The 24,861-nt window shown below is 40.2% G+C and overlaps 1 protein-coding gene across 4 annotated transcripts; it reads left to right on the top strand.

The window, feature by feature from the left end:
- Positions 1–4: 4 nt before the first annotated feature.
- LOC118898704 (glycine N-acyltransferase-like) lies at positions 5–24,747 on the top strand. 4 transcript variants are annotated; one of them, XM_036859135.1, is made up of 7 exons: positions 5–209; positions 3,142–3,283; positions 5,023–5,118; positions 8,221–8,328; positions 16,634–16,760; positions 19,009–19,180; positions 23,480–24,747. In XM_036859135.1, the coding sequence occupies exons 2-7, from the start codon at positions 3,281–3,283 to the stop codon at positions 23,880–23,882; spliced, it is 909 nt and encodes a 302-aa protein (XP_036715030.1). In that variant the 5' UTR covers positions 5–209; positions 3,142–3,280; the 3' UTR covers positions 23,883–24,747. The 4 variants fall into 4 exon arrangements, with proteins under 4 accessions (XP_036715030.1, XP_036715033.1, XP_036715031.1 ...); XM_036859136.1 differs by having other exon boundaries at positions 201–281; XM_036859138.1 differs by lacking the exon at positions 3,142–3,283.
- Positions 24,748–24,861: the final 114 nt, after the last annotated feature.

Raw genomic sequence — 24,861 nt, 5'->3', positions numbered from 1 at the left:
TCCACACCAGCTAACAGAAGCTTCTCCCCACTGCTTTTAAAGAGACAAGGTCTACTTCAACAGCTTCAATTTAGCTATTTCTGTAGAAAAATTACCAAAACACACTTTGCAGTTCCTGGCTGTACTTGCCAGGATAAAGGGAAGTTCATATTCTGGAAAAGTCTGCTGCTTCTCATTTGTTCCTGGGGACCTTTCTCCGTGGAGACAAGGTGAGGGCTCATCTCACTGGAGAGAATCACTGCTTTGTGACACTTGCCTCCTCATTTTTCTCTCACGACAAGGTGGGAAAAATCAAATGCTCTTGTTGGTTTCCACATGAAGGGCCGAGCTTATTTATTGACACTTAGGTTGAAGAAAAGGGAGTCTATTCAATTTGAGAAATAATGCATTGCAGGTACTCTGTATACAGCAGGTGTACTGTGGAAAAAATTCTTGGAAGGATTAAGCCAGGTTTCATTCTAAGCAGATAAATGATATGGAGGGATTTGGGAAGCTGGTGGGTGAGTGGAGAAGTAATAACATTTGCAAGGAAGAACGCTGATCCAAGTAACATTTATGTAGCACCTAATGTGCCGAGATACTAAGCAAACATCGTTCCATTTAGTCCTGTAGGAAACTTTCTAAAGGACGTAGCTTTTTCTTTAGATACAGGTTAACCAGGAAAGTGAAGTAGTCTGTTCAAAGTCAAAGAGGAAATATGCAGAGGAATGTGGACCAGAATGCAGGCCAGATTTACTGTTAATTCAAATCATGTGAAAAAGAAAGTTAATTTAAAAGATTTTATCGATAATGCTATGGCCATAAAATGTCCTTTTTTTTCTTAATTTATTTTTGGTTGTGTTGGGTCTTTGTTGCTGTGCGCGGGCTTTCTCTAGCTGTGGCCAGCAGGGGTTACTCTTCCTTGCAGTGCCCGAGCTTCTCATTGCGGTGGCTTTTCTTGTTGCGGAGCACGGGCTCTAGGCTCACAGGCTTCAGTAGTTGTGGCTCGTGGGCTCTAGAGCACAGGCTCAGTAGTTGTGGTGCACGGGCTTAGCTGCTTCGCGGCATGTGGGATCCTCCCAGACCAGGGCTCAAACCCGTGTCCCCTGCATTGGCAGGCAGACTCTCAACCACTACGCCACCAGGGAAGCCCAAGACTTACCTATTATAATCAGGAATTATGTACTGTTTTATGTTCTACATTTTCTCCTTTTATTTTAGTATTCTCCTGTGTATGTGTGTGTGTGATAGTTATTATGTTAATGGTTCCTAGAGTTGCAACATACTAAGAGATCATAATTTATGTAATCTTATCCTAGTGCTAGACATAGAGATTGTGTCTTGTTTGTTCCTATTTGTTAATGTTGTTTTATAAAACTATTCTTTAGAACTTGTTTTCTGTGTTTGAATTGTTCAGCATTTTGCAAACATTTCCAATAAGGCAAAGGCTGGGTCTGAACTGTGGACTTTGCCCTTTGCCAAAGCTAAAAGCTCACCCTGACTGTACAGTGTTCTAGAGCCTCTTCAGGTTTCAGTCTACCCTATTAACTGGACGATATGTTTGTTGTTGGTGGTGGTGGTACTTTCCACTGTGTGTATGTGTGCATGCTTATATGTAGAGCAGTCTCACATTATGTGATTTGTAGTATTATAACAATGTTACAACCCTAGAAATTTGGCATCAAGCTCATTTTGCCTCTTCTGCTTCATTTTACCTCTTACAAGATGCTTCTGGATAAAAGGTCACATTTGCCTCTCGGAACGTTAGACTTCCACTATCCTGAGGCTCTCAAGGAGATGGAGCCAATGTCTGGAGACATTTGTTTTTCACAATTGAGAGTGGAGGTGTTACTACTGATGGCTAGTGGGTAGAGGCCAGGAACATTACTGTATGTTCTACAGTACACAGAATTGCTTCCCACAACGAAGAATTGTCTGGGCTGAAATAGAAGTAGTGCTAAATTTAAGGAACCCTGCTTTAAACTGATCAAGAAATTTTTAAAAAGAACATGAATTACCAGTACCGTGTCATCATGAAAAGGTAAATTAAAACCACAATGAGCATTCAATCCAGCTATTCCACTCCTAGGTATTTACCTGAGATAAGTGAAAACATATAACCACTACAAAGCTTTTACATGAATATCCATTGTAGTTCTACTTATTATATCCAAAAAAAGGAAAGAAAAGAAACAACCCAAACACCTATCAACAGATGGATGGATAAATAAATTGTAGTATATTTCTACAATGAAATAATACTCAGAAATAAAAAGTAACAAACAACTGATACGTGATCAAATTGTTTTAATCTTAACATCATTATACCACATGAAAAGTACATAGTATGATTACATTATATTCAATATAAGGCAAACTAATCCATAGTGATAGCTGATCAGTTCTTGAGTAGGCCAGCAATGGGGAGCAGCTGACTACAAAGAGAAGTCAAGAAACACAGGGGATGAAGGAAATGTTCTATATCTGAAAGGTGGTGATGGTTTCATAGGCATATACGTGTGTCAAACCCATAGAATTGTACCCTATATATGCTTTTAATTATGCCCATTTAAATTATTCAACAATAAATGTATTTTTAAAAGATATAACCACAGCTATAGTGATGCTGTCGAAGACTCTCCTCTCCCCAAACCAATAAGTGGACATAGGGAACAAAATGGCCTGTTGGTGTCCCCAAAGAACTGGAGAGCACCTGGGGGTGTGGGGCAGGATACACACATGGAAAAGTCAAGAATATTCACTCATTCAAGCAATCTCAAATCTGTTCACACAGCAGGTTCCAAAAGGTAAATGAGATCTTTGGAACCATAAGCATTTTCCCATTGAAAGTAAGCAACACTGGTTCCATCTCTACAAGTCTGTATCTTAACTGACCATGCCAAAGGGCATATGTTCCTAAAAAGCAGAAAGCCAAGAACATGCTGGCCAGAGATCTGGAAAGGTAAAGTGCCTCAGCACAAAAGGACTAAGTACATAAATCTACCTTTTTCCTGCTTCCTTCAGGGAATAATAATAATAATGACATATTAATATTATTCTCTGCTAGGCACTCTGCTAAGAGTTTTACATGCACTTTTTCATTCATTTGGTGCCAGTGCGTGGATTACTTCATTTAATCCTCATGTCTATGATTTTTCCCAGGGCACTATTCTAACTGAAGACGTTCACATCGTGGTCTGTGTTTAAGTTACATCCCATTCCTTCAATACAGAAGAACAACCCAATGGACTGATTTGAATTACTGTGTAGTTAATGGCCAGTGACAATATTAATAATAACAATGGTAAAAATAATAACATTTTGAGATAATATATGCTGGAAACTTTTCTATGCACTTAATATGTATTAATTCATTTAATTATCACAGCAATTTTCTAAGATAGGATCTCTTTTCAGAGAATTTATTAATGAGGAAACCAAGGAACAAGGAAGTCAAGTAACTTTTTTGAAGATTACATAGCTTGTTAGTGGTGACATTGGGATAATCATGGACAGCAACTTAATCATGAAAGATGCACTTGCATATTTAAAGAATGTGTTTGTTCGATGCGACCAACAGGGTTTAATTTCCAAAATATACAAACAGCTCATACAACTCTATAACAACAACAACCAAAAAAGAACCCAATTGAAAAATGGGCAGAAAACCTAAATAGACAATTCTCCAAAGAAGAAATACAAATGGTCAATAGGCACATGAAAAGATGCTCAACGTCACTAATTATTAGAGAAATGCAAATCAAAACTACAATGAGGTACCACCTCACACCAGTCAGAATGGCCACCATTAAAAACTTTACAAATAACAAATGCTGGAGAGAATGTGGAGAAAAGGCAACCTTTGTACACTGTTGGTGGGAATGTAAGTTGGTACAGCCACTCTGGAAAACAGTATGGAGGTTCCTTAGAAACTAAAAATAGAATTACCATATGATACAACAATCCCACTCTGGGCATATATCCAGACAAAACTCTAATTCAAAAGGATACAGGTACCCCTATGTTCATAGCAGCACTATTCACAATAGCCAAGACATGGAAACAACCTAAATATCCATTGACAGATGAATGGATAAAGAAGATGTGGTACATATGTACAATGGAATACTACTCAGCCATAAAAAAGAATGAAATAATGCCATTTGCAGCAACATAGGTGCAAATAGAGATTATCATGCTAAGTGAAGTAAGTCAGAAAGAGAAAGGCAAATACCATATGATATCACTTCTATGTGGAATCTAAAATATGACACAAATGAACCTATTTATGAAACAGAAACAGACTCACAGACATAGAGAACAGACTTGTGGTTGCCAAGGGGGAGGGGGTTGGGGGAGGGATGGAGTGGGAGGTTGGGGTTAGCAGATGTAAGCTATTATATACAGAATGGATAAACAAAAATGTCCTGCCGTATAACACAGAGAACTATATTCAATATCCTGTGATAAACCACAATGGAAAAGAATATTTTTTTTAAAATGTATATATATATATATAACTGAATCACTTTGCTGTACAGCAGAAATTAACACAACATTGTAAATCAACTATACTTCAGTTTAAAAAAGAATATGTTTGTTAAAATATATGTGTCTTTAATGACTGAAATTCAGGGTAGTATAAGAAAGTGAAGTGAAAATTATCAGAAAGAGAACCCTGTGCTTTATGCCCGTCTCATCCTTCCTTGGAGTTGGTGAGGACTTCAGTGACAGTGACACCAATAAAAGGCACTGAAGAAGGGCTTGGACATAGGTATTAGGGTAGAATCTTCAGCTCTTATTTCTTTGTGTCTTCTATGAGGTGACCCCTTCAGGACTTTCATGATGCTCTTCTAAAGTCCTGTCCTTCATAGTAAGGCTAGAAATCTATGGTGACTATACTTTCTCCCCCTCTCCCAAAGAAGTTTTCTAGGCAAATTTATCTCACCTGCTATCTTCTAAGGTTCAGGTAAATGTGTGCCAATCTATTCCTATTGGTTCAGTATCTTCTCATTCCTGGCTGTTTCTTGGTCTTCTCTCTAGGCTAAGGTACCTGCCAAGATGCTCCACTTACAGGGTCCACAGATGCTGCAGATGCTAGAAAAATACTTAAGGAAGAGCCTCCCTGAGTCCTTAAAGGTGAGCATGGGACATTCTTAGGGAACCAAATGGTTGTGTCTTCTTGTAACAGAGGTGAGAAAGAGAATGAGCTTTTACTGAGCACCCATTCTGTGGCAGGAAATCACTCATGCTGCATCTCACATAGTTCACACCACCTCTTGGCAAGGGAGGTCTATTATACTCGTGTCCCAGAAGAGGAAACAGGTCTCAGTAATATGACTTGCCTGATACTTTTAAGTGGCAAAAAAAACGCTCTCTGCAGACTCGAAAACATTTCCTTGATTTCTCTTTAAAAGGTTGATCTAAGTACATACTAATTTTTAAACTTTTGTGCCCAAGGCAAGGTTAACCACCATGTACCTTCTTGGAACATTTAATGGGTCAACTTCTGTTTCTTTGAAATCCAAAAGATTGTGCACTCTCCATGGAGGGACCTAGAAATAATTATATACTATTCATTATTTTATTGCAGCAATATTTGCTACAAAGTGGCTGGATTTATGCACATTTTATTTATAGTTTCATTTTTAACATTCAGAGGATTGATGAAACGAGTAAAATGCTTTTCTTTCATTTTTTATTTTTTGGCCATGCATCTCGTGGAATCTTTGTTCCCCGACCCAGGATTGAACCCAAGCCCTCGGCAGTGAAAGCGTGGAGCCCTAACCACTGGACCGCCAGGGAAGTCCCTAAACTGCCTTTTAAAAGCTCCTTTTACACCTAAAGATAGAAGCTTAAGTCACATGCAACCACTGCCCAGCACCAGCACCAATGGGGACCTCAAGGTCAGAACAACGCCAGTACAGTTCATTAGTGGCAATAGAAAGCACTTACAGCCCTTACCTCGTCCCAGCCACTGGGCTTTATCTGTGAACTCATATAAACTTCAAAACTCCCACATGAGGAGGGTGTCACTCTTCTCCCTATGTTGTAGATGATGCATCTGACCAAGGAAACTTAAATAACTTGCCCAACTGGTTACTCTTGAGGCCAGAAATATAATCAACTTACCCAACTTCAACTCACCTGAGCCTACCTGCATGCTTTGAGCAAAATAGACCCTCAACTTCAGATGTTGTTAAGAATGAGGAGAGACTGGATCTCTCATATATTGCTGGTAGGAATGGGAGACGGTACAGCCACTCTTGAAAAGCAATTTGTAAGTTCCTAACTAATCTTGCAACCAGCACACAACCAGCAATTGCAATCCTGCGCATTTGCCCCAGACAAATACAAGTTTATTTTCACACAAAACTATGTACATGAATGTCTATAACAACCTTATCCATAATAGTCAAAAGCTGAAAACAACTCAGATGTCCTTCACATAGGTGAATGGCTAAATGAAAGGTGGTACATCCCTACAATGGAATACTACTAAATGACAAAGAAGAAATGACCTATTGATGCCTGCAACAATCTGGATGAAGCTCCAGAAAATTATGCTGAGTGGAAAAAAAAGCCAGTCCCAAAGGGCTACATGCTACATGAGTCCATTTATATAAAATTCTTGAAATAACAAAATTATAGACATGGAGAAGAGATTGATGGTTGCTGGAGGTGAAGGAGGAGGTGAGCAGTGGAGGGTAATGGGTGTCACTCTATAGAGCAGCACGAGTGATCCTCGTGTTGGTGAAACTGTTCCACATCTTGACTGTATCAATGTCAAAATCCTGGGGGTGGTGTTCTACGGGCACAGGGACACCAGGTCTCTGCACTTTACCGAGTTCACACAGTAAGTAGCCAGGGTTTTATTCCAGGCAGGTTCACACTTGAAGCCAAGTACTAACCATTATGCTCATCCACTGGGCATAACGCCTTGGACATTGGTCGATAAAGTTGTATATTTCAATTTCTATTATTAGTTTTGTCAAGAACATGCACCCTAATCCTACCATGGGAGTTAGGTTGATGACAGTGACATTGCGTTGGTTCTGTGGCTAAAAGGGCAGACTCAGCATCCAGCCTGCCTGGGTCTGTGCCTGCCTCTTCCACCGTCAAGCTGTATGTCGACGCCACATCGCTTAACTTTTACATGCTTTAGTTTTCTCATACAAAAAGGGAGTAATGAGGGACTTCCCTGGTGACCCATGGTTAGGACTTGGTGCTTTCACTGCCCAGGGCCTGGGTTCGATCCTTGGTGGGGAAACTAAGATCTCACAAGCCACGCAGCCAAAAAAAAAAGAAGGGAGTAATGAGAGCTCTAACCTCTTGGGGTTATTGTCAGGATGAGAAGACCTTATGTTGAACAGGTGGAACTGTGCCTTGCACACAGAGAAGCTATGCAAATATTAGCCACTGTTATTACAGATCAGACCATAAATTTACAGTGGGGTGAATTGTGGATACATCTTATGTGAGGCTAATGCTTTGAAAGACCTGGCATAATTTGGGGTGAGTTGAATCTATTCACCTTCCTCAATCTTAACCATTTGTAAACCATCCTTTTACTCTGGGGAAGAGAAAGGTAAGCATTCTTCTATAGGTAGACTATCTGGCTTTATTTTTATTTACTATAAGAGGACCAAAGAGACAATTATCCCTGACCTTTAATTACTATAGCCTCCACTTATTGGTAGGAAATATTTACCTTTACCAGAGGATAATTTAAAAATATATGTTAAAAAGCCTTAAACATGTAGATAACTTTAGGCCCAGCAATCTCCCTTCTAAAAACCTTCCCTAAGCAAATATCAGTTACATATGCAAAGATTTCTGCAAAAAGATATTCTTTGAAGGGTCATTGTTTACACTGAAAAGTTGGAAACACCTGGAGTGGAGTGTATCTGATATTTTTCATTTTTTGTGAAGTTTGTTGTGTGTGTACATGAATAGAAGGAAATTTATTAAAGATTTTATTAAATTCTACAATGGGAGAGTTCATAATTTTTATTCATAAATTTCATTGGTCTGAATATTTTCTATATGAATATTTTTTAAAGATATATTTATTGGGGCAAAAATTAGAACCTAAAAAATGGTCTGCAGAAATTCTCATTAGGTGCCTTCCAATCAAAAAATTTCATTATTTCACAGAAATAAACCTTGTCCTGATCAAACAAGGCACTTTGCCATCCCTTCCTAATAAGCTGACCCTCTCACTTTGTCTGGATACTGCAGGTTTATGGGACCACCTTCCACATAAACCAAGGAAACCCTTTCAAGCTAAAGGCCCTGGTGGACAAGTGGCCTGATTTTAATACAGTGGTTATCCGCCCTCAGGAGCAGGTAAGGTGCCAGATGTGGAATGAATATGCATGTATGTTTATATTTGCTATGTGCTTACCATGCACCTGGCAGTGTGGTAGACCCTGGGATTATAGAAATGAATCGAGGTGTTGGTTAAAAAGTCCTTGTCCTCAAAAAGCCCACAGCCCGGAGGAGATTACAGATAAATCCACAGATAAATTACAGCGTCGTGTGAAACAGGCAGGATCAAAACACAGATAGCATCCTGCTGCTGCTTAAGACCAAACACACTTTGTCATTTCTTGCACCCAGTTTGTGGGAATAGAGGCAACCAGTGGGAGGTCGTGGTAATGTAGGATTATGTAGATGGTCACTTTTGTTAAAGGTATCGAAGGAGCATTTCCCAGGCTAGATTTCTGCATTGTAATAAATGAAACCCATTTTAAACCCTTAACCCAAGGGAAAAAAAATTATTTCCTACCTTTTAAAAACACCAGTTTTGAAACCACACCAACTCATTCGTGCTAACTCAAAACTTCTCATTGTGATACTGTCTTCCCATTGAGATGCTGCAGGGTGTTATAACCTACTGTCATCAATAAAGCAAACAAAACAGGTCAGGAAAAAGACTATATGTGGTAGAGGTTGCAGGGAGAGGATCAGAAATGCTTCTTAGTAGAAATTTTACCAAAACTGGATGTTGAAGACAAATAAGATTTTTTACATGGTGGCGGGGAAGGACTGAACTCAAAGCAGAGAAAATAGTAGTTGCAAGGCCTAAGGTCTGAAAGAACAGAGTGAACTAAGGAAAATTAAGAAGCAAATGACATAGTTGGAATTGTTTACATATTATATGATAATTTTTTAATTAGTGAAATTGAATAGTTAAGACATTTCAAAAATAAAACATATAATGATATTTTAAAATATCAAGTAAAAATCTAAAATTTTAATGTAAATATATTTTATAGAACTTACATAGAAGTGAAATTGGTAAGAAATATTATTCAAAATAACCAAATTAAATAATCTGAAAATGAAGACTTTTAATTATTGATAGAAACCTGAGCTACTTTCAAAAATACAGTCTTAAAAATAAGATTTGTCCAGCTTTATGAGCGATTATTGACATATAAGATTTTGTAAGTATAAAATGTACAATGTGTAGATTTGATACACATATATCATTAAATGATTCCCACCATTGCTTTAGCTAACACTCCATCAGGTCACATAATTACCATTTCTTTTTTTTGGTGACAACTTTCAAGATCTACTTTCTTAGAGACTTTCAAGTACAGTTGACCCTTGAACAACATGGGCTTGAACTGCACAGGTCCACTTATATGAGGATTTTTTTCAATAATTACATGCTACAGTACGACACCATCTGAGGATGGTTGAATCTGTGGATGCAGAACAGCAGATACAAGGGCTGACTGGAAAGCTATATGCGGATTTTCAATTGCATGGCGAGTTGGGGTCCATAACGCCTGCATTGTTCAAGGGTCAACTGTATATAATACAGCCTTGTTAACTATAATCCCCATACTGTATATTAGATCCTCAGAATTTATTTATCTGGTACAATAAATTTATTTATCTGGTACAAACTGGAAGTTTGTACCTTTTGATATCTCTGCATTTCCCCCACCTAGGCCTCCCCAGCCTCTAGTAACCACCATTCAACTCTCTGTTTCTATGATTCAGCTTTTTAAGATTCCACACATAAAAAAGATCATACAGTATTTGTCTTCCTCTGTCTGACTTATTTCACTTAGCATAATGCCTACAAGGTCTATCCATGTTGTCACAAATGGCAGAATTTACTTCTTTCTTGTGGCTGACTGAAATTCCATTGTAAAGATATGCCACACTTTCTTTATCCATTCATTTTTTTGTTTCCATATTTTGGCTATTGTGAATAATGTTGCAGTGAACATGGAGTGCAGGTATCTCTTTGAGATCCTGTTTTCATTTGCTTTGGCCATATATCCAGAATGGGATTCCTGATTCATATGACAGTTCTATTTTTAATTTTTGGAGGAACCTCCATACTGTTTACATAGTGGCTACACCAATTTACATTCCCACCAACAGTACACAGGGTTCCCTTTTCTCCAGAGCTTCCCCAGTACTTGTTATCTCTTGTCCTTTTGATGATAACCGTTCTGGTATGTATGTGGTCTTGATGTGCATTTACCTGATAATTAGTGATGTAAAGCACTTTTTCATGTATCTGTTGGCCATTTGTATGTCAATTCCTCTGCCCATTTTTAATGGGATTGTTTGGGGGTTTTTATATTATATTGTATGAGTTTTTAAAATATGTTTTGGGTACTAACCCCTTATCTGATATGTGATTTGAAAGTATTTTCTCCCATTTGATAGGTGCCTCTTCATTTTGTTGATTTTTCTTTTGCTGTGCAGAAGCTTTTTAGTTTGATGTAGTCCCAATTGTTGATTTTTTGCCTTCTTTACTTGTGCTTTTGGTGTCATATCCAAAACATCATTGCCAAGACCAATTTCAAGGAGATTTATCTCTATATTTTCTTCTAGGTTTTTACAGTTTCGGTACTTATGTTTAAGGCTTCAGTCCATTTTGAGTTAATTTTTTGAGTGGTGTAAGATTCATTCTTCTGCACGTGCTTATTAAGCTTTCCTAATACCATTTATTAAAGAGACTATTCTTTCCTGATTGAGTGTTCTTGGCTCCCTTGTCAAATGTTAGTTGATCATATATGCAAGAGCTTATTTCTGGGCTCTCAATTCCATTCCATTTTTCTATGTGTCTATTTTTATGCTGGTACCTTACTGTTTTGATTTCTACAGCTTTGTAGTATAGTTTGAAATCAGAGAGCATGAAGCCTCCAGATTTGTTCTTATTTCTCAGGATTGCTTTGTCTAGTCAACCTTTTGTGGTTCCATATAAGTTTTAGGATTTTTTTTCTATTTCTGTGAAAATGCTGTTGGAATTTTGATAGAGGTTGCATTGAATCTACAGATGGCTTTTGGTAATATGATTATTTTAACAAAATTAATTCTTTCAATCCATGAAACCTTAACCAGTTCATTAACCATAAATACAAAGGTATATCTTTCCATTTGCTTATGTCTTCTTCAATTTCTTTCATCAAAGTTCTGTAATGGCCTTCTTTTTTCTCTTGTTATCATTCTTGGCTTAAAGTCTATATTGTCTGATACAAATATAGCTATTCCTGCTCTCTTTTGGTTTCCATTTGTATGGTATGCCATTTTCATCCCTTCACTTTGAGCCTATGTGTTTCCTTAAAGCTTAAAGTCTTGTAGGCAACATAGAGTTGATCTTTTTTTAAAAAAAATCCATCTAGCTACCCTATATATTTTGATTGGAGAATTGAATCCATTTACGCTTAGAGTACATATTGAGAGGTAAGAACTTATTAATGCCATCCCTTGTTTTCTGCTGTTTTGTAGTCCTCTTGTTCCTTTCTTCCTCTTGCAACCTTCCTTTGTGAATTGATGATTTTCTGTGGCAGTAAACTTTGATTCTTTTCTCTTATCTTTTGTAAATCTACTGTAGGTTTTTGCTTTGTGATACCATGAGGCTTATGTAAAACATATTATAAATATGAGTCTATTTTACTCTGATAACAATTTAACTTTGATTGCATACAAAAACTCTATCCGTTTGCTCCCTCCATTTTATGTTTTTTTAATGTCACTATTTATATATTTTTTATATTGGATATCCATTAACAAATGATTGTAGCTATAGATATTTTAATATTTTGTCCTTTAATCTTTATACTAGAGTTAAGCGGCTAAAAACCATAACATTACTATATGAGAATATTCTGAATCTGACTATATGCTTACTTTCACCAGTATGCTGTATATTTTCATATGTTTTTATGTTACTAATTAGCATCGTTTCCTTTCAGCGTGAAGAACTCCTTTTAGCATTTCTTTTTTTTTTTAAGAAGGAATCGGAACATTTTATTCGAGCCAAATTTGAGGATTATAACCTGGGAAGAGCATCTCAGAAAGCTCTGAGAACTGTTCCCCTTTCAGTATTTCTTATAAGGCAGGTCTTCTGGTGATGAACTTCCTCAGTTTTTGTCTGTTAGTGAAAGTTAGTGAAACATCGAAAAAAACGTTCCAATTCTTTCTTTAAAAAAAAAAGAAAGAAAAGTTAAAAGGAGTTCTTCAAGCTGAAAGGAAAGGATGCTAATTAGTAACATAAAAACATATGAAAATATACAGCATACTGGTAAAGGTAAGCATATAGTCAGATTCAGAATACTCTCATATAGTAATATTATGGTTTTTAGCCACTTAACTCTAGTATAATGATTAAAGGACAAAATATTAAAATATCTATAGCTATAATAATTTGTTAATAGATATCCAATATAAAAAAACAAATATCACAAACAAATAGTGATAGCAAGATATTAAAAATGATATCTTGCCATCTTTTATGAAGAACAACTTTGCTGGGTAAAGTATTTTTGGTTGGCAGTTTATTTCTTTCAGCACTTTGAATATATTGCCCCCATTTTCTCATGGATTGCAAGGTCTCTGAGAAATCTGCTGATAGCCTTTTGGGGGGTTTTGACAGTTTTATTATAATGTGTCTAAGAGAGGTTCTCTTTAAGTTGACTTTGTTCGGTGACCTACCAGCTTCATAAACTTGTATATCCAAATTTCTCTCAAGATTTGGGAAGTTCTCAGCCATTATTTCTTTAAATAAACTTTCTTCCCCCTTTCCGTACCGTCTACTTTTGGAACTTTAATAATTCACAAATTGGTTCTTTTGATAGTATCCCATAGACCATGTAGGATTTCCTCACTGTTTTTTATTATTTTTCTTTTTGCTCTGCTAATTAGATAATTTCAATTGGTCTGACTTTGGGCTCACATTTTTTCTTCTGTTTGGTTTAGTTTGCTATTGAAGCTCTCTATTGAATTCTTCAGTGCAGTCACCATATTCTTCACCTCCAAAATTTTTGTTTAGTTCTTTTTTATGTTTTCCATCTCTGAACTTCTCATTTTGTTCTTGTATTGTTGTCCATGATATTGTTAAATTGTTATCTGTGTTCTCTTATGGCTCTCTGAGCATCTTTTGAAAAATTATTTTGAATTCTTTATTAGGAAATTCCTGGATATCCATTTCTTTGGCACCAGATACTGGGGGTTTACTGTATTCTTCTGGTGCTTTCATGTTTCCCTGATTCTTTATGACCCCTGTATCCTTGCATAGGTGCCTGAACTTTTGAAGAAACAGTCACCTCTTCCATACTCTGTGGACTGACCTTGGTAAGGGACAATTCTACCTGTGGGGAGAGGCATTCTGGAATGTGCTGTGACCCCAAGTCTAGTGGTGCAGTGCACCAAGTGCAAGGGCATGTAGTGACACTTGTTTGGGGGTGTGTGTGACGTCTTTTCGACTCAGGCTACCGGGATCCACACTGACGACTGTGTGATCCTTGGTGAGCATTGCAGTGGGTCCAAAGTGGCTGCCAGGCCGTTGGGGTTCTCAGTGGTGCCTCCTAGTGCAGTGGCTATGGACCAGGGCAGGTAGTGGTAGTGGCTGGAGCCAGTGGTGTGCACATACACAGCTGTAGGGGCCAGCTTCAGGCTCCTGTGTAGTGGCAGGGGCCATTTGCACACACACACACACATAGTGGTGGAGGCCAGGGCAGGCAGCAAGGGCCAGGACCAACTGCAGGTGCACTGGCAGCTGTGGGGGCCCTAGGTGTTGGCATGCACTCCAGTGATTGCTGAGTCGTGCCATGAGTGCACAGCACTGGAGAGTGGTGATGGGGGCTGGGCTGGGGGCATGCAGGTGGACAGCAGGAGGGGCCAGCTGCAGGTTACTGCAGTTACTGTCACAGGAGACAGGGCCCGATCCAGGCCCACAAACAGCTGTGGGGACCTAGCTATCGAAGTGCTCTCCTGAGACTGCACAGTCTCCTTCTCAGCGTGCAAATGGCAGTGGAGGCTAGTGACAGTCATCAGGCAGTGGCATGCAAGTACACACCTGGAGGGGCTAGCCCCAAACGTGTGCTAGGAGGTGGCTGTCAGCTGCAGGGGTCCAGGCTGGTGTCTTGCACTCATGCAGCTGCAGAGCTGACTGCTGACTGCTGGTGCAGTTCCCTGATGGGGGAAGGGAGTAAAGAGGGGCTCAGGTGGCTGGTATCAGAGAATGTGAATACCTGTGGGGCAAAACTTAATGAAATCTGCAGAGGGTCCAATACTGACTATTGGTTTCTTTAGGGGCGAAAGCTATTGAGCTTTTCTGCACAGCAGGTCAGGGTGAGCTGTGAATCACTCCCACCACATGGCTACTGTTGGTAGCCCCTGCTTTTCTTCCTTGTTCCTAACCATCTCTACACATCTCAGTTTTGCCAGTCTGGGTGGGATGAAACAGAAGAGGGACCTTTGTGTGGTGCCCTAAAAGGCTGGGAAGCTGGTCTTCCTTTCTTGGTGAGAGGGAGCTCTTTCTAGATAAGGATTTCCCTGTCAGCACTGAGCAATGCTGGCTTGGTGGATGGGATGATGCAGGCAAAATAAGGCTGTCTTTCTTCTATTTTTGTGCAGTTAGTCTCAGGTTTTTTGTTCTACTGTGTTGCTGAAGCTCCTTAAGTGGACTGCAGAGCTCTCCCAGAGCTGTTTTTGTACATGAGTAGCTGTCTAATTATTGATCTTTCTGAGGGACAGAGGCTGGGGTCTTCTACACTGACGTTTTGGTGACATCACTCTTAAAAATAGTTTGATCAGGAGTATCCTTGCTGAATAAGAAGTGTATTTTTGTTTAATATTTTCCAGATATTATAGGACAAAAAGCTTTCTGACTCTTCACTGGCTGAAGCAATTTTTTCCCCTTATCTATTACTTCATCCTCAAATAATCCCATATCAGTGTTAATAATTTTGCTAGATATACTTAAATGAGTATTTTTTTTTCCTAATCACATTTTAATTTTTATTATTTTTTTTAACATCTTTATTGGAGTATAATTGCTTTACAATGGTGTGTTAGTTTCTGCTTTATAACAAAGTGAATCAGCTGTACATACACACATATCCCCATATCTCTTCCCTCTTGCGTCTCCCTCCCACCCTCCCTAACCCACCCCTCTAGGTGGTCACAAAGCACAGAGCTGATCTCCCTGTGCTATGAGGCTGCTTCCCACTAGCTATCTATTTCACATTTGGTTGTATATATAAGTCCATGCCACTCTCTCACTTTGTCCCAGCTTACCCTTCTCCCCTCCCATGTCCTCAAGTCCATTCTCTACATCTGCGTTTTTATTCCTGTCCTGCCCCTAGGTTCTTCAGAACCATTATTTATTTATTTATTTAGATTCCATATGTATGTGTTAGCATATGGTATTTGTTTTTCTCTTTCTGACTTATTTCACTCTGTATGACAGACTCTAAGTCCATCCACCTCACTACAAACAACTCAATTTCATTTCCTCTTATGGCTGAGTAATATTCCATTGTATATATGTGCCACATCTTCTTTATCCATTCATCTGTCAATGGACACTTAGGTTGCTTCCATGTCCTGGCTATTGTAAATAGAGCTGCAATGAACATTGTGGTACATGACTCTTTTTGAATTATGGTTTTCTAAATGAGCATGTTTTTTAATTGTTGGTGGAATTGTTGTTTGTTTAACAATGGTATGATTTTTTTTAAAGAAAGCAAAACTACTTCATCTTTTTCTTGGTTTCATAATTTATAGGAGAATTGTCTAACCTGTTAACTGTATCAGTTTTAATAAAGACATGTTCATAGACCACATGTTTTAAAAATCTTTGCACTAAAGCAAGATTTATTCTTTTGGCCAGGGATTTTGCTTCTCAATTGTCATTTCACATGAGCTGGCAGGACTAGATTAGTCACAATCCCAAGTCGATGCTAGCTTGGTTTTTGCTGGCTATTGACTATGCTGATGGAAGTGGATTCAGTGACATATAGAAGGCACAGTGTTCTCAAGAGCAGAAAGAGACAGCAAGCCTCAGTGCTCAGTCACTTTTCAAGCTTCTTAATGAGTTTTATGGAGGGATAGAAAAATAATTTTAAATGGATCATTTTTGCTTGGTTTGAAAATTTAAAGCAATAACTGAGTTAGGAGTAGTTTTGTTCAGGACATTTTTCATTGTTAATTGAATCAGGGAGTCCTTGACTTGATCTCATAATGTAAATAATCCTTCACTAAAATCAATACAACAAAAAAACTAATATTTTAGTATTTAAAAGTTTCATAATATAATGGAACCCTGAAAACGAATATGGCAATCACTAAATACAAGCATTTTGGTTGATTCTACTTTTCCCAACCCAAACAGGAGATGACAGATGACCTTGATCACTACACCAATACTTATCAAGTCTACTCCAAGGACCCTAAGAAATGTCAGGAATTCCTTGGTTTGCCAGAAGTCATCAACTGGAAGCAACATTTGCAGATTCAAAGTAAGGGAACCAGGATGTGTGCTGGCTACTGAGATCTCCCATGTCTGTATCTGTAGTGTCACTTTTCATTTTTTTTTTTTAAGAGAGAGAATAGAATCCCAGCTTTCTTTTCTTTTTTAATTAATTAATTAATTTATTTATTTATTATTTATGGCTGTGTTAGGTCTTCGTTTCTGTGCGAGGGCTTTCTCTAGTTGCGGCAAGCGGGGGCCACTCTTCATCGCGGTGCACGGGCCTCTCACTATCGCAGCCTCTCTTGTTGCGGAGCACAGGCTCCAGACGCACAGGCTCAGTAGTTGTGGCTCACGGGCCTAGTTGCTCCGCGGCATGTGGGATCTTCCCAGACCAGGGCTCGAACCCGTGTGCCCTGCATTGGCAGGCAGATTCTCAACCACTGCGCCATCAGGGAAGCCTCACTTTTCATTTTGAATTACAGCCCTACCTCCTCTATATCTTTACTCCAAGTCCTAGACACTCAGCCTGCTGTCCATTCTTTCTCTCAGCTGCCACTACTACCTCCATAGTTGTTAGTTCACAAACTTATTTGGGAGCTTCCCAGGTGAAATCTGAAACCAGCCCCCATATACATGTATGGCAAGGAGAGACCTAAGAAAGGGGCAAACCACTTCCGATTGGTAGGTGGCAAGCTTAATAAGCAGGGGAACTTCCAGGCTTGTCTCAGGAGACTGCAGGATGAGTATATCACCTCACCCACCTGCCAAAATCTTAAACATTTATATAGTGGCCGTAACTGGGTTCAGTCATGTACCCAATCCAGATATCTCAACACCACATTTCAATCTCAGGCTGTGTCCTTGGAGCAGCTTCTGGGAGCTGGGAAGGCAAGTGGGAAGCACATTCCAAGGAGGGGAGGGAGTGGGGAACCTCCAGTTGCCTGGGTCCAGCTCATGGGTCAACAGGTAGCACGTCTTCTTGATGACCTCCTCCAACAATAGTGAATTAGAACTTGAAGACTGCAGTACATGGGGTTTACATAGGAAATCATGAATAACATAATTTCTTAATAGCTAAGGATTCATGGTTTATTCCAGGATCTATTAGAGAGCTTGAATATGGGAGCAGAACTTTCCGTCTGTCTCATCTCCATTTTATCATTGTCTTATTTACGAAGGAGGAATTTAGTAGTTAAGAATGTATTTGGGAATTCCCTGGCGGTCCAATGGTTAGGACTCTGTGCTCTCACTGCCAGAGGCCTGGCCCAAGTTCGATTCCTGGTCAGGGAACTAAGATCCTGCAACAAAGATCCCCCAAGCTATTGTGCGGCCAGAAAAAAAGAAAAAAGTATTCTCTGGAGTCAGACTACCTAAAATTGTGACCTTGTTGGGCCTGTTAGTAGTTCTGTGATCTAAGGCAAGGAACAACCTCTCTGGGGATCAGTTTCCTTATATATAAAAATGAGGATTAGAATAGTACCCGAAACATAAGCCATTTAAAGATTGAATAAGATCTTGAATGAGAAGTGCTTAGCACTATGCCTGATTTCATCAGTTAGGTTTTCAAACCATCCCCAAATAGTGACTGCAAACCACAATCATTTATTAGCTCACGATTTTGTGGGTCAGCAATTTGGACTAGACTCAGCTGGGTGATTCTTCTGCTGGTCTCTCCTAGATTCACCCATGTGGCTGCAGTCAGCTGGGGGTTGTCAATGAGCTGGTAGGACTAAGTTAGCCATAATCTCAAGTTTGGCTGTTAATGCTGGCCACTGACTGTGCTGATGAAGTGGCTTGGGTGACGTATAGAAGTCACAGGTTCTCAAGAGCAGAGAGAAAAGGCAAACCTCCGTACGTAGTCACTTTTCAAGCTTTTTACTGATTCATATTTGTCGTTTTTCCATTGGCCAAAGCAAGTTTCATGGTGAATCCCATAGTCAGTTAAGGAGAAAAAAATCATGATAGTGAAGAGGAACAAACTCAGACCACTGTAGCAACAATCTACTGCACTGAGTGCATAGAATTTTTCAATCAATTTTGGTTATTATCTTTATACCTCATCTCCTTTGATGGTCGTAACTGTACTGTGATGTATTCAGGAATCGTAGTATTATCCCAATTTTGAATTATTTTTAAATATGAGAGTGATTTGCCATTATCCCATTAGAAGTCTTTTCATGATGGAACACGAGTTTTAATAATTGGAAATCTTCAAACTTTGCAGCCGTTGGACAGCTTTTTCCTGACACTTAAAGGAACAGTGATATCTCATATAATTCATTTCCTCCATCTAGGTTCACAATCCAGCCTGGATGATGTGATAAAAAATCTTGCGGCTATTAAATTGGGCAAGGTGACGCAAACACAGTGCTTTCTCTATATGGTCTCTGAGACAGCAAAGAAATTGGCTACTTCCTTGCTGGATGAAAAAAACGTATCACCCAATGGTGATAAATACAAGTCCATGTAAGTCTGAAAGAAGTTGCTCTGGGGAATTCCCTGGTGGTCCAGTGGTTAGGACTCTGCACTTTCACTGCCTGCCGAGGGCACAGGTTCAATCCTTCTGGTCTGAGAGCTGATTAAGATCCCGCCCGCAAGCTGCATAGCGTGGCAAAAAACAAAAACAAAAACAAAACAAAAAAGAAAGAAGCCTCATATCTGTCACCACTGAATTAGCCAGCACATTCTAGGACAGTCGCAAAAAAGCACAACAAACTGGGGTGGCTTAAAACAGCAGAAATTTATTCTCACAGTTCTGGAGGCCAGAAGTCCTAAGTCCATGGGTTGGCGAGCCTCTGTCCCCTTCAAAGCCTCTGGGAGGGAATCCTTCCTTGTCTCTTCCAGATTCTGGTGGCTCTAGGCATTCCTTGGCTTGTGGCTTTGATACCAACCAGGGTTCTTGGCCTTCCCCAATCAATAGAAGTTGATTAGAGGCCAGACAAGAAGTTCAGGCGAGGCTTTGTTGGGAGCTTGCTGCAGCAGCGGGGAGAGAGAACAAGCAACAGGTTCTCTTGCTTGCTGGCTGGCTGAGGCAGGGGGTCGAGCTGGTTCCTTATATGGGGTGAGAGTAGGGGTGTGTCCAGGGGTCGGGCCGGAGGGGTGGCTTAGGTGGCCTGCCCACCCCTTTGGTGGTGTTGTGTGCAGGGGGCATGAGCAGTGCCCTGCTTTTGCTCCCAACACCCTGTTTTTTGCTCCTGGCTCTTCAAAAGTGGGAATTGGGCGTTTTTGGTCTTTTTGTCCCTTTGTCCATAATTTGCGCCAACTGCACATGCACACAGTTATTTTTGGTTTCTTATAGTTTCTTTGTATTTTGTTGCCCGAGGAGAAGTTTGTCCAGGTGCAAGCGTTGTAGCGCTGCAGCAAAGGGTCCCAGGTCCCAGCCTGGCTCAGCTTCATCACTCTCATTTCTGAATTTGCCTTCACATGGGCTTCTCTGTGTGTGTTTGTGTCTTTTCTTCTGTCTATTATAAGGACACTTTTTATTGGATTAAGGGCCCACTAGGTAATCCAGGATGATTTCATGTTGGGATCCTTAATGTACGTACACCTGCAAGGATGCTTTTTCTAAATAAGGTCACATTTTCAGGTTCCAGGTGGGCATACCTTTTGAGTGGACACACCATTCAACCCGCTAAACCTCTTACCTTCTCTTCCAGCTTTTGCTTTGGTCTCCTAACCATCCATTTTCTGCCAAGCAGCCAGAGAAATAGTTTTTTTTTAAAAATGCACATTAGACCATGTTCTTTCCCTGCTTAAAAGACTCCAGTACTTCCCATCTCACTTGGAAATAATTCGGAACACCAACATGACCCTATAAGAGCCAACACCCATCTACTTTTTAGACCGCATCTCCTCTCTTGCTTACTGCCCCCAACAACACTGGTCTTCCTCCTCCTGCCATCGATCATTGCAAGCTCAGGCTTTTTTTTTTTTTTTTTTGAATTGTATTTTATTTTATTTTTTATACAGCAGGTTCTTATTAGTTATCTATTTTATATATATTAGTGTATATAGGTCAATCCCAATCTCCCAGTTCATCCCACCCCCCATCCCCCTTTCCCCCACTGCTGTCCATATGTTTGTTCTCTACATCTGTGTCTCTATTTCTGCCTTGCAAACAGGTCCATCTGTACCATTTTTCTAGATTCCACATATATGCATTAGTATACGATATTTGTTTTTCTCTTTCTGACTTACTTCACTCTGTATGACAGACTCTAAGTCCATCCACATCTCTACAAATGACCCATTTTCATTCCTTTTTATGGCTGAGTAATATTCCACTGTATATATGTACCACATCTTCTTTATCCATTTGTCTGTCAATGGGCATTTAGGTTGCTTCCATGACCTGGCTATTGTAAATAGTGCTGCAATGAACATTAGGGTGCATGTGTCTTTTTGAATTATGGTTTTCTCAGGGTATATGCCCAGTAGTGGGATTGCTGGGTCATATGGTAATTTTATTTTTAGTTTTTTAAGGAACCTCCATACTGTTCTCCAGAGTGGCTGTATCAATTTACATTCCCACCAACAGGGCAAGAGGGTTCCCTTTTCTCCACACCCTCTCCAGCATTTGTTGTTTGTAGATTTTCTGATGATGCCCATTCTAACCAGTGTGAGGTGATACCTCATTGTAGCTTTGATTTGCATTTCTCTAATAATTAGTGATGTTGAGCAGCTTTTCATGTGCCTCTTGGCCATCTGTATGTCTTCTTTGGAGAAATGTCTATTTAGGTCTTCTGCCCATTTTTTGATTGGGTTGTTTGTAAGCTCAGGCCTTTTGAGTCAGCTTTTCCCTCTGCCCCCACCCCACCCAATCCTGACACACATGACTTCTTTTGCTGTTCAGAACTGCTCAAATGTCACCTTCTAGAGAGTCCAGGCTAGACCACTCCACCTAAAATCACTTCCCAGTTATTTTCCACACATGACCCACTTTTATTTTCTTTGTAGCACTTATGATTATTTGAAATTAGCTAATTTAGTTAACAGTCTTACTTACTGGATGTTTGAACTCTCCCCAACAACGTTGCAAACCCCACGAGAGAGAGCAGGTACCTTCCCTGTCTTGTTCACTGATAGATCTTCCACAGATAAAACAGTGCCTGGTATATAGTAGGTATTTAATAAATGTGTTCAGTAAATTCACTTGACAAACAAAAGTTTTCCAATAAAGAGAATTTCAACAAATAATATATTTTCCCCCATTGATGTCCAGTCTAACACTGAATAGAACTGAACACTGATGGTGGAGATTTGAGCTGAAGATGGCCAATCCCATGGCCTTCCGTTTGTTCTCCTGGGAGAGTTTTATTCACTTTGTATCAAAGAATCTCTCTGGATCCCCTTGTCTGCACTGAGGATAGACAGGATGGGAGATATTATCCCCATTTTCCTGACAGAAAACAGACTCAGATGATGAAATAGCTTGTTCAGGTCACATGGATGGTTAAGGGCATAGTGGGCTTGAGTCTAGATCTCCTAGTTCCACCTCATGGGCTCCTCCTAGGACACCTCCCAAAGCCCCTTTACAGCCTGCAGATGCCTTCACATTCAGTGTTCTGTGCCTCGGGGGCTGCCTGCACTCCATGTCACTGCCCCTTTCTGGACTTCAGCCTCCCCACTTGTTCAACATGGTAGCCAAGGACCTTTGCACATCAACATTTTAAGCTCTGGCTCCACTGCTTGCTAGCATGTGCTTTGGGGCACTTGTTTATATCTCTGCAACTTTTTCCTTCTGTGTAAAATAAGGATAAGAACACCTGCCCTATCTAGGTTGGAAGGTTGCAGCAGAGGCCAAATGAAACAATTGTAGCTAATTTCTGTAGAGGATTTATTATCTGCCAGGTGCTTGTTCTAAGCCCCTACATCCATGGACTCATTTAAGCCTCACAATGATTCTATAAAGGAGGTGTGATTATCATCCTTATTTATTAGATGAAGAAAAAGAGGAAGTGGGAAATGAAGTAATCAGCCCCAAATCACCCAAGGAGTCAGATTATGAACCCAGGCAACCTGCCTACAGAGCACTTACACTTAAATATGCTCCTATTCCCCTCTCAGAACAACTGGGGCAGGGGACAAATAAAATACTCCACAGTGTATGTGATATTGTTACCGAACGAAACAGCAAAAGAAGTCATGTGTGTCCACTTGCAGTAAAGCCAATCTACTGACACTGGATTGTGGTGAAGGAAAGTACAGCGTTTATGGCAGAGCACCAAACAAGGAGAATGGGCAGCTCATGCTCAAAAGACTTGAACTCCCCAATGGCTTTCAGGAAAGGGGTTTTAAAGTCAGTGTGAGGGAGGGTGCTGCAGGGTTGTGGTCAGCTTGTGCACAGTTTTTGGACTGGTTGGCATCAAGGTGAAGTTTCAAGCATCATCAACCTTCTGGTTTCAACCAGTCTAGGGTCCATGTTCTTGAGGTCAGCAGTTTTCATCTGGTGGGGATCTGCTTCCTGTAAAACCAACTTAGGAATGTGTGTCAGGCCCTTATCAATATCTTGCAGGGAATTGTGAGTCCAGTGATTCTGCCATGTGGCAGATTTATAGTCTAAATTGTTACCAGTTTCTCAGCCCAACAGCTCTTCTGTTTCTAGCTCTTCACATTTTCTAATCACTAACTCTGAAGTTAGCCTTTTGACACTCAAGGGAGGCCTGGGAGGCTAAAGCAAAAGCTTTTTATTTCAAAGGACAGGGATACACAGGCTTGTATACAGTTTCAATATTATGGGCTATTCTTTCCCCTTGTTCCCAATAGCCATCAAAAGGTGTTGAAACTCTCATCCCTGGATCCTACCCACGCTGCCTTGGTGAATAAATTTTGGCATTTTGGTGGCAATGAGAGGAGCCAGCGATTCATCGAGCGCTGTATCTGGGCCTTCCCCACCTTCTGCCTGCTGGGGCCTGAGGGGACCCCTGTGTCCTGGGCCCTGATGGACCAGACAGGAGAGCTGCGGATGGCAGGCACCATACCTGAGTACCGGGCCCAGGGCCTCATCACCTACCTCACCTATGTCCAGATTCAGGCTCTAGACAAACTTGGCTTCCCCATGTATTCCCATGTAGATAGGGCCAATCACATCATGCAAAAACTGAGCTTCAACCTGCAGAGTATCTCCGTGCCCTGTGACTGGAACCAGTGGAACTTTGTACCTCTGTGAAGCAGCCCTGAACACAAGACAGTGTTGAATGGACGGGGCATGTGGCTGGAGGAGCCGATGGGTGATGGAGAGAGGGAATAAACTGTAATCAATGGTAATGAAGGGTCCTGAGCTCTGAGGAAGCAGTGATGGGTAGTGAACAGGAAAGCCTCAGTCTCTGTGCTCAAATACCTCCCAGGATTCCCTTAGTTTCCTCAGTAGGAAATAGACCAGGCACCCCAGCTGTCTGGCTTGTACAACTCCCACACTTTCAGCATCCTAGTCATGCTTTATACTTAGTTGCATGTTTTTCTACATTGTTCTTCCTGGAACTACTAGCTCATTGACCCTTTCCAATTTGCCAGAAGGGTTGTAATAATTTGTGGGTTCTATGATTTTTTCCCTCTGGCTTCCTATGTTTTGTTTTTAATTGACTAGAGAGTCACATGTCTTCTGAGTAGCTCTTTGAATATCCTCCTTTCCTAGGTCACTTCTTAAGCCTTGTATTATAATCATATGAAATATACTATACACACACACCATACATTTCTATAGCTATAGATATAGATGATATATATATATGTGTGTGTGTGTATAATGCAACAGAGATAATTAAAACAAAAAGACTGATGAGCATTAATATCTTCTTTTGCAACTCCTACTCCAGGAAAGATACTAACATTGTCTCTGTCCTCTGAAATTGCACAAGGTGAGAGCTGGGAGTTTCAGATTTACTGGGGGCTTAGTGAGGACTAGCCTGGGAAACAGCCTCTCAGATAGCTCTGAGGAACTCCTCCAAAGAGTTAAGGGGGAAGGGAATGGTACAAATGAACTTATTTACAAAACAGAAACAGATCCACAGATCTAGAGAAGGAATTTATGGTTACTGGGGTGGGGTGTGGGAGGGGGAAGGGTAGGGGAGGGGATATTTAGGGAGTTTGGGATTGACATGTACACACTGCTATATTTAAAGTGGATAACCAGTCCTAGCCACGGCAAT

This window comes from Balaenoptera musculus, chromosome 8 (genome assembly GCF_009873245.2).
Source record: "Balaenoptera musculus isolate JJ_BM4_2016_0621 chromosome 8, mBalMus1.pri.v3, whole genome shotgun sequence".
Taxonomy (NCBI): domain Eukaryota; kingdom Metazoa; phylum Chordata; class Mammalia; order Artiodactyla; family Balaenopteridae; genus Balaenoptera; species Balaenoptera musculus.
The sequence above is the reverse complement of the archived record's forward strand: the minus strand, read 5'-3'. Positions and strand labels throughout refer to the sequence as shown.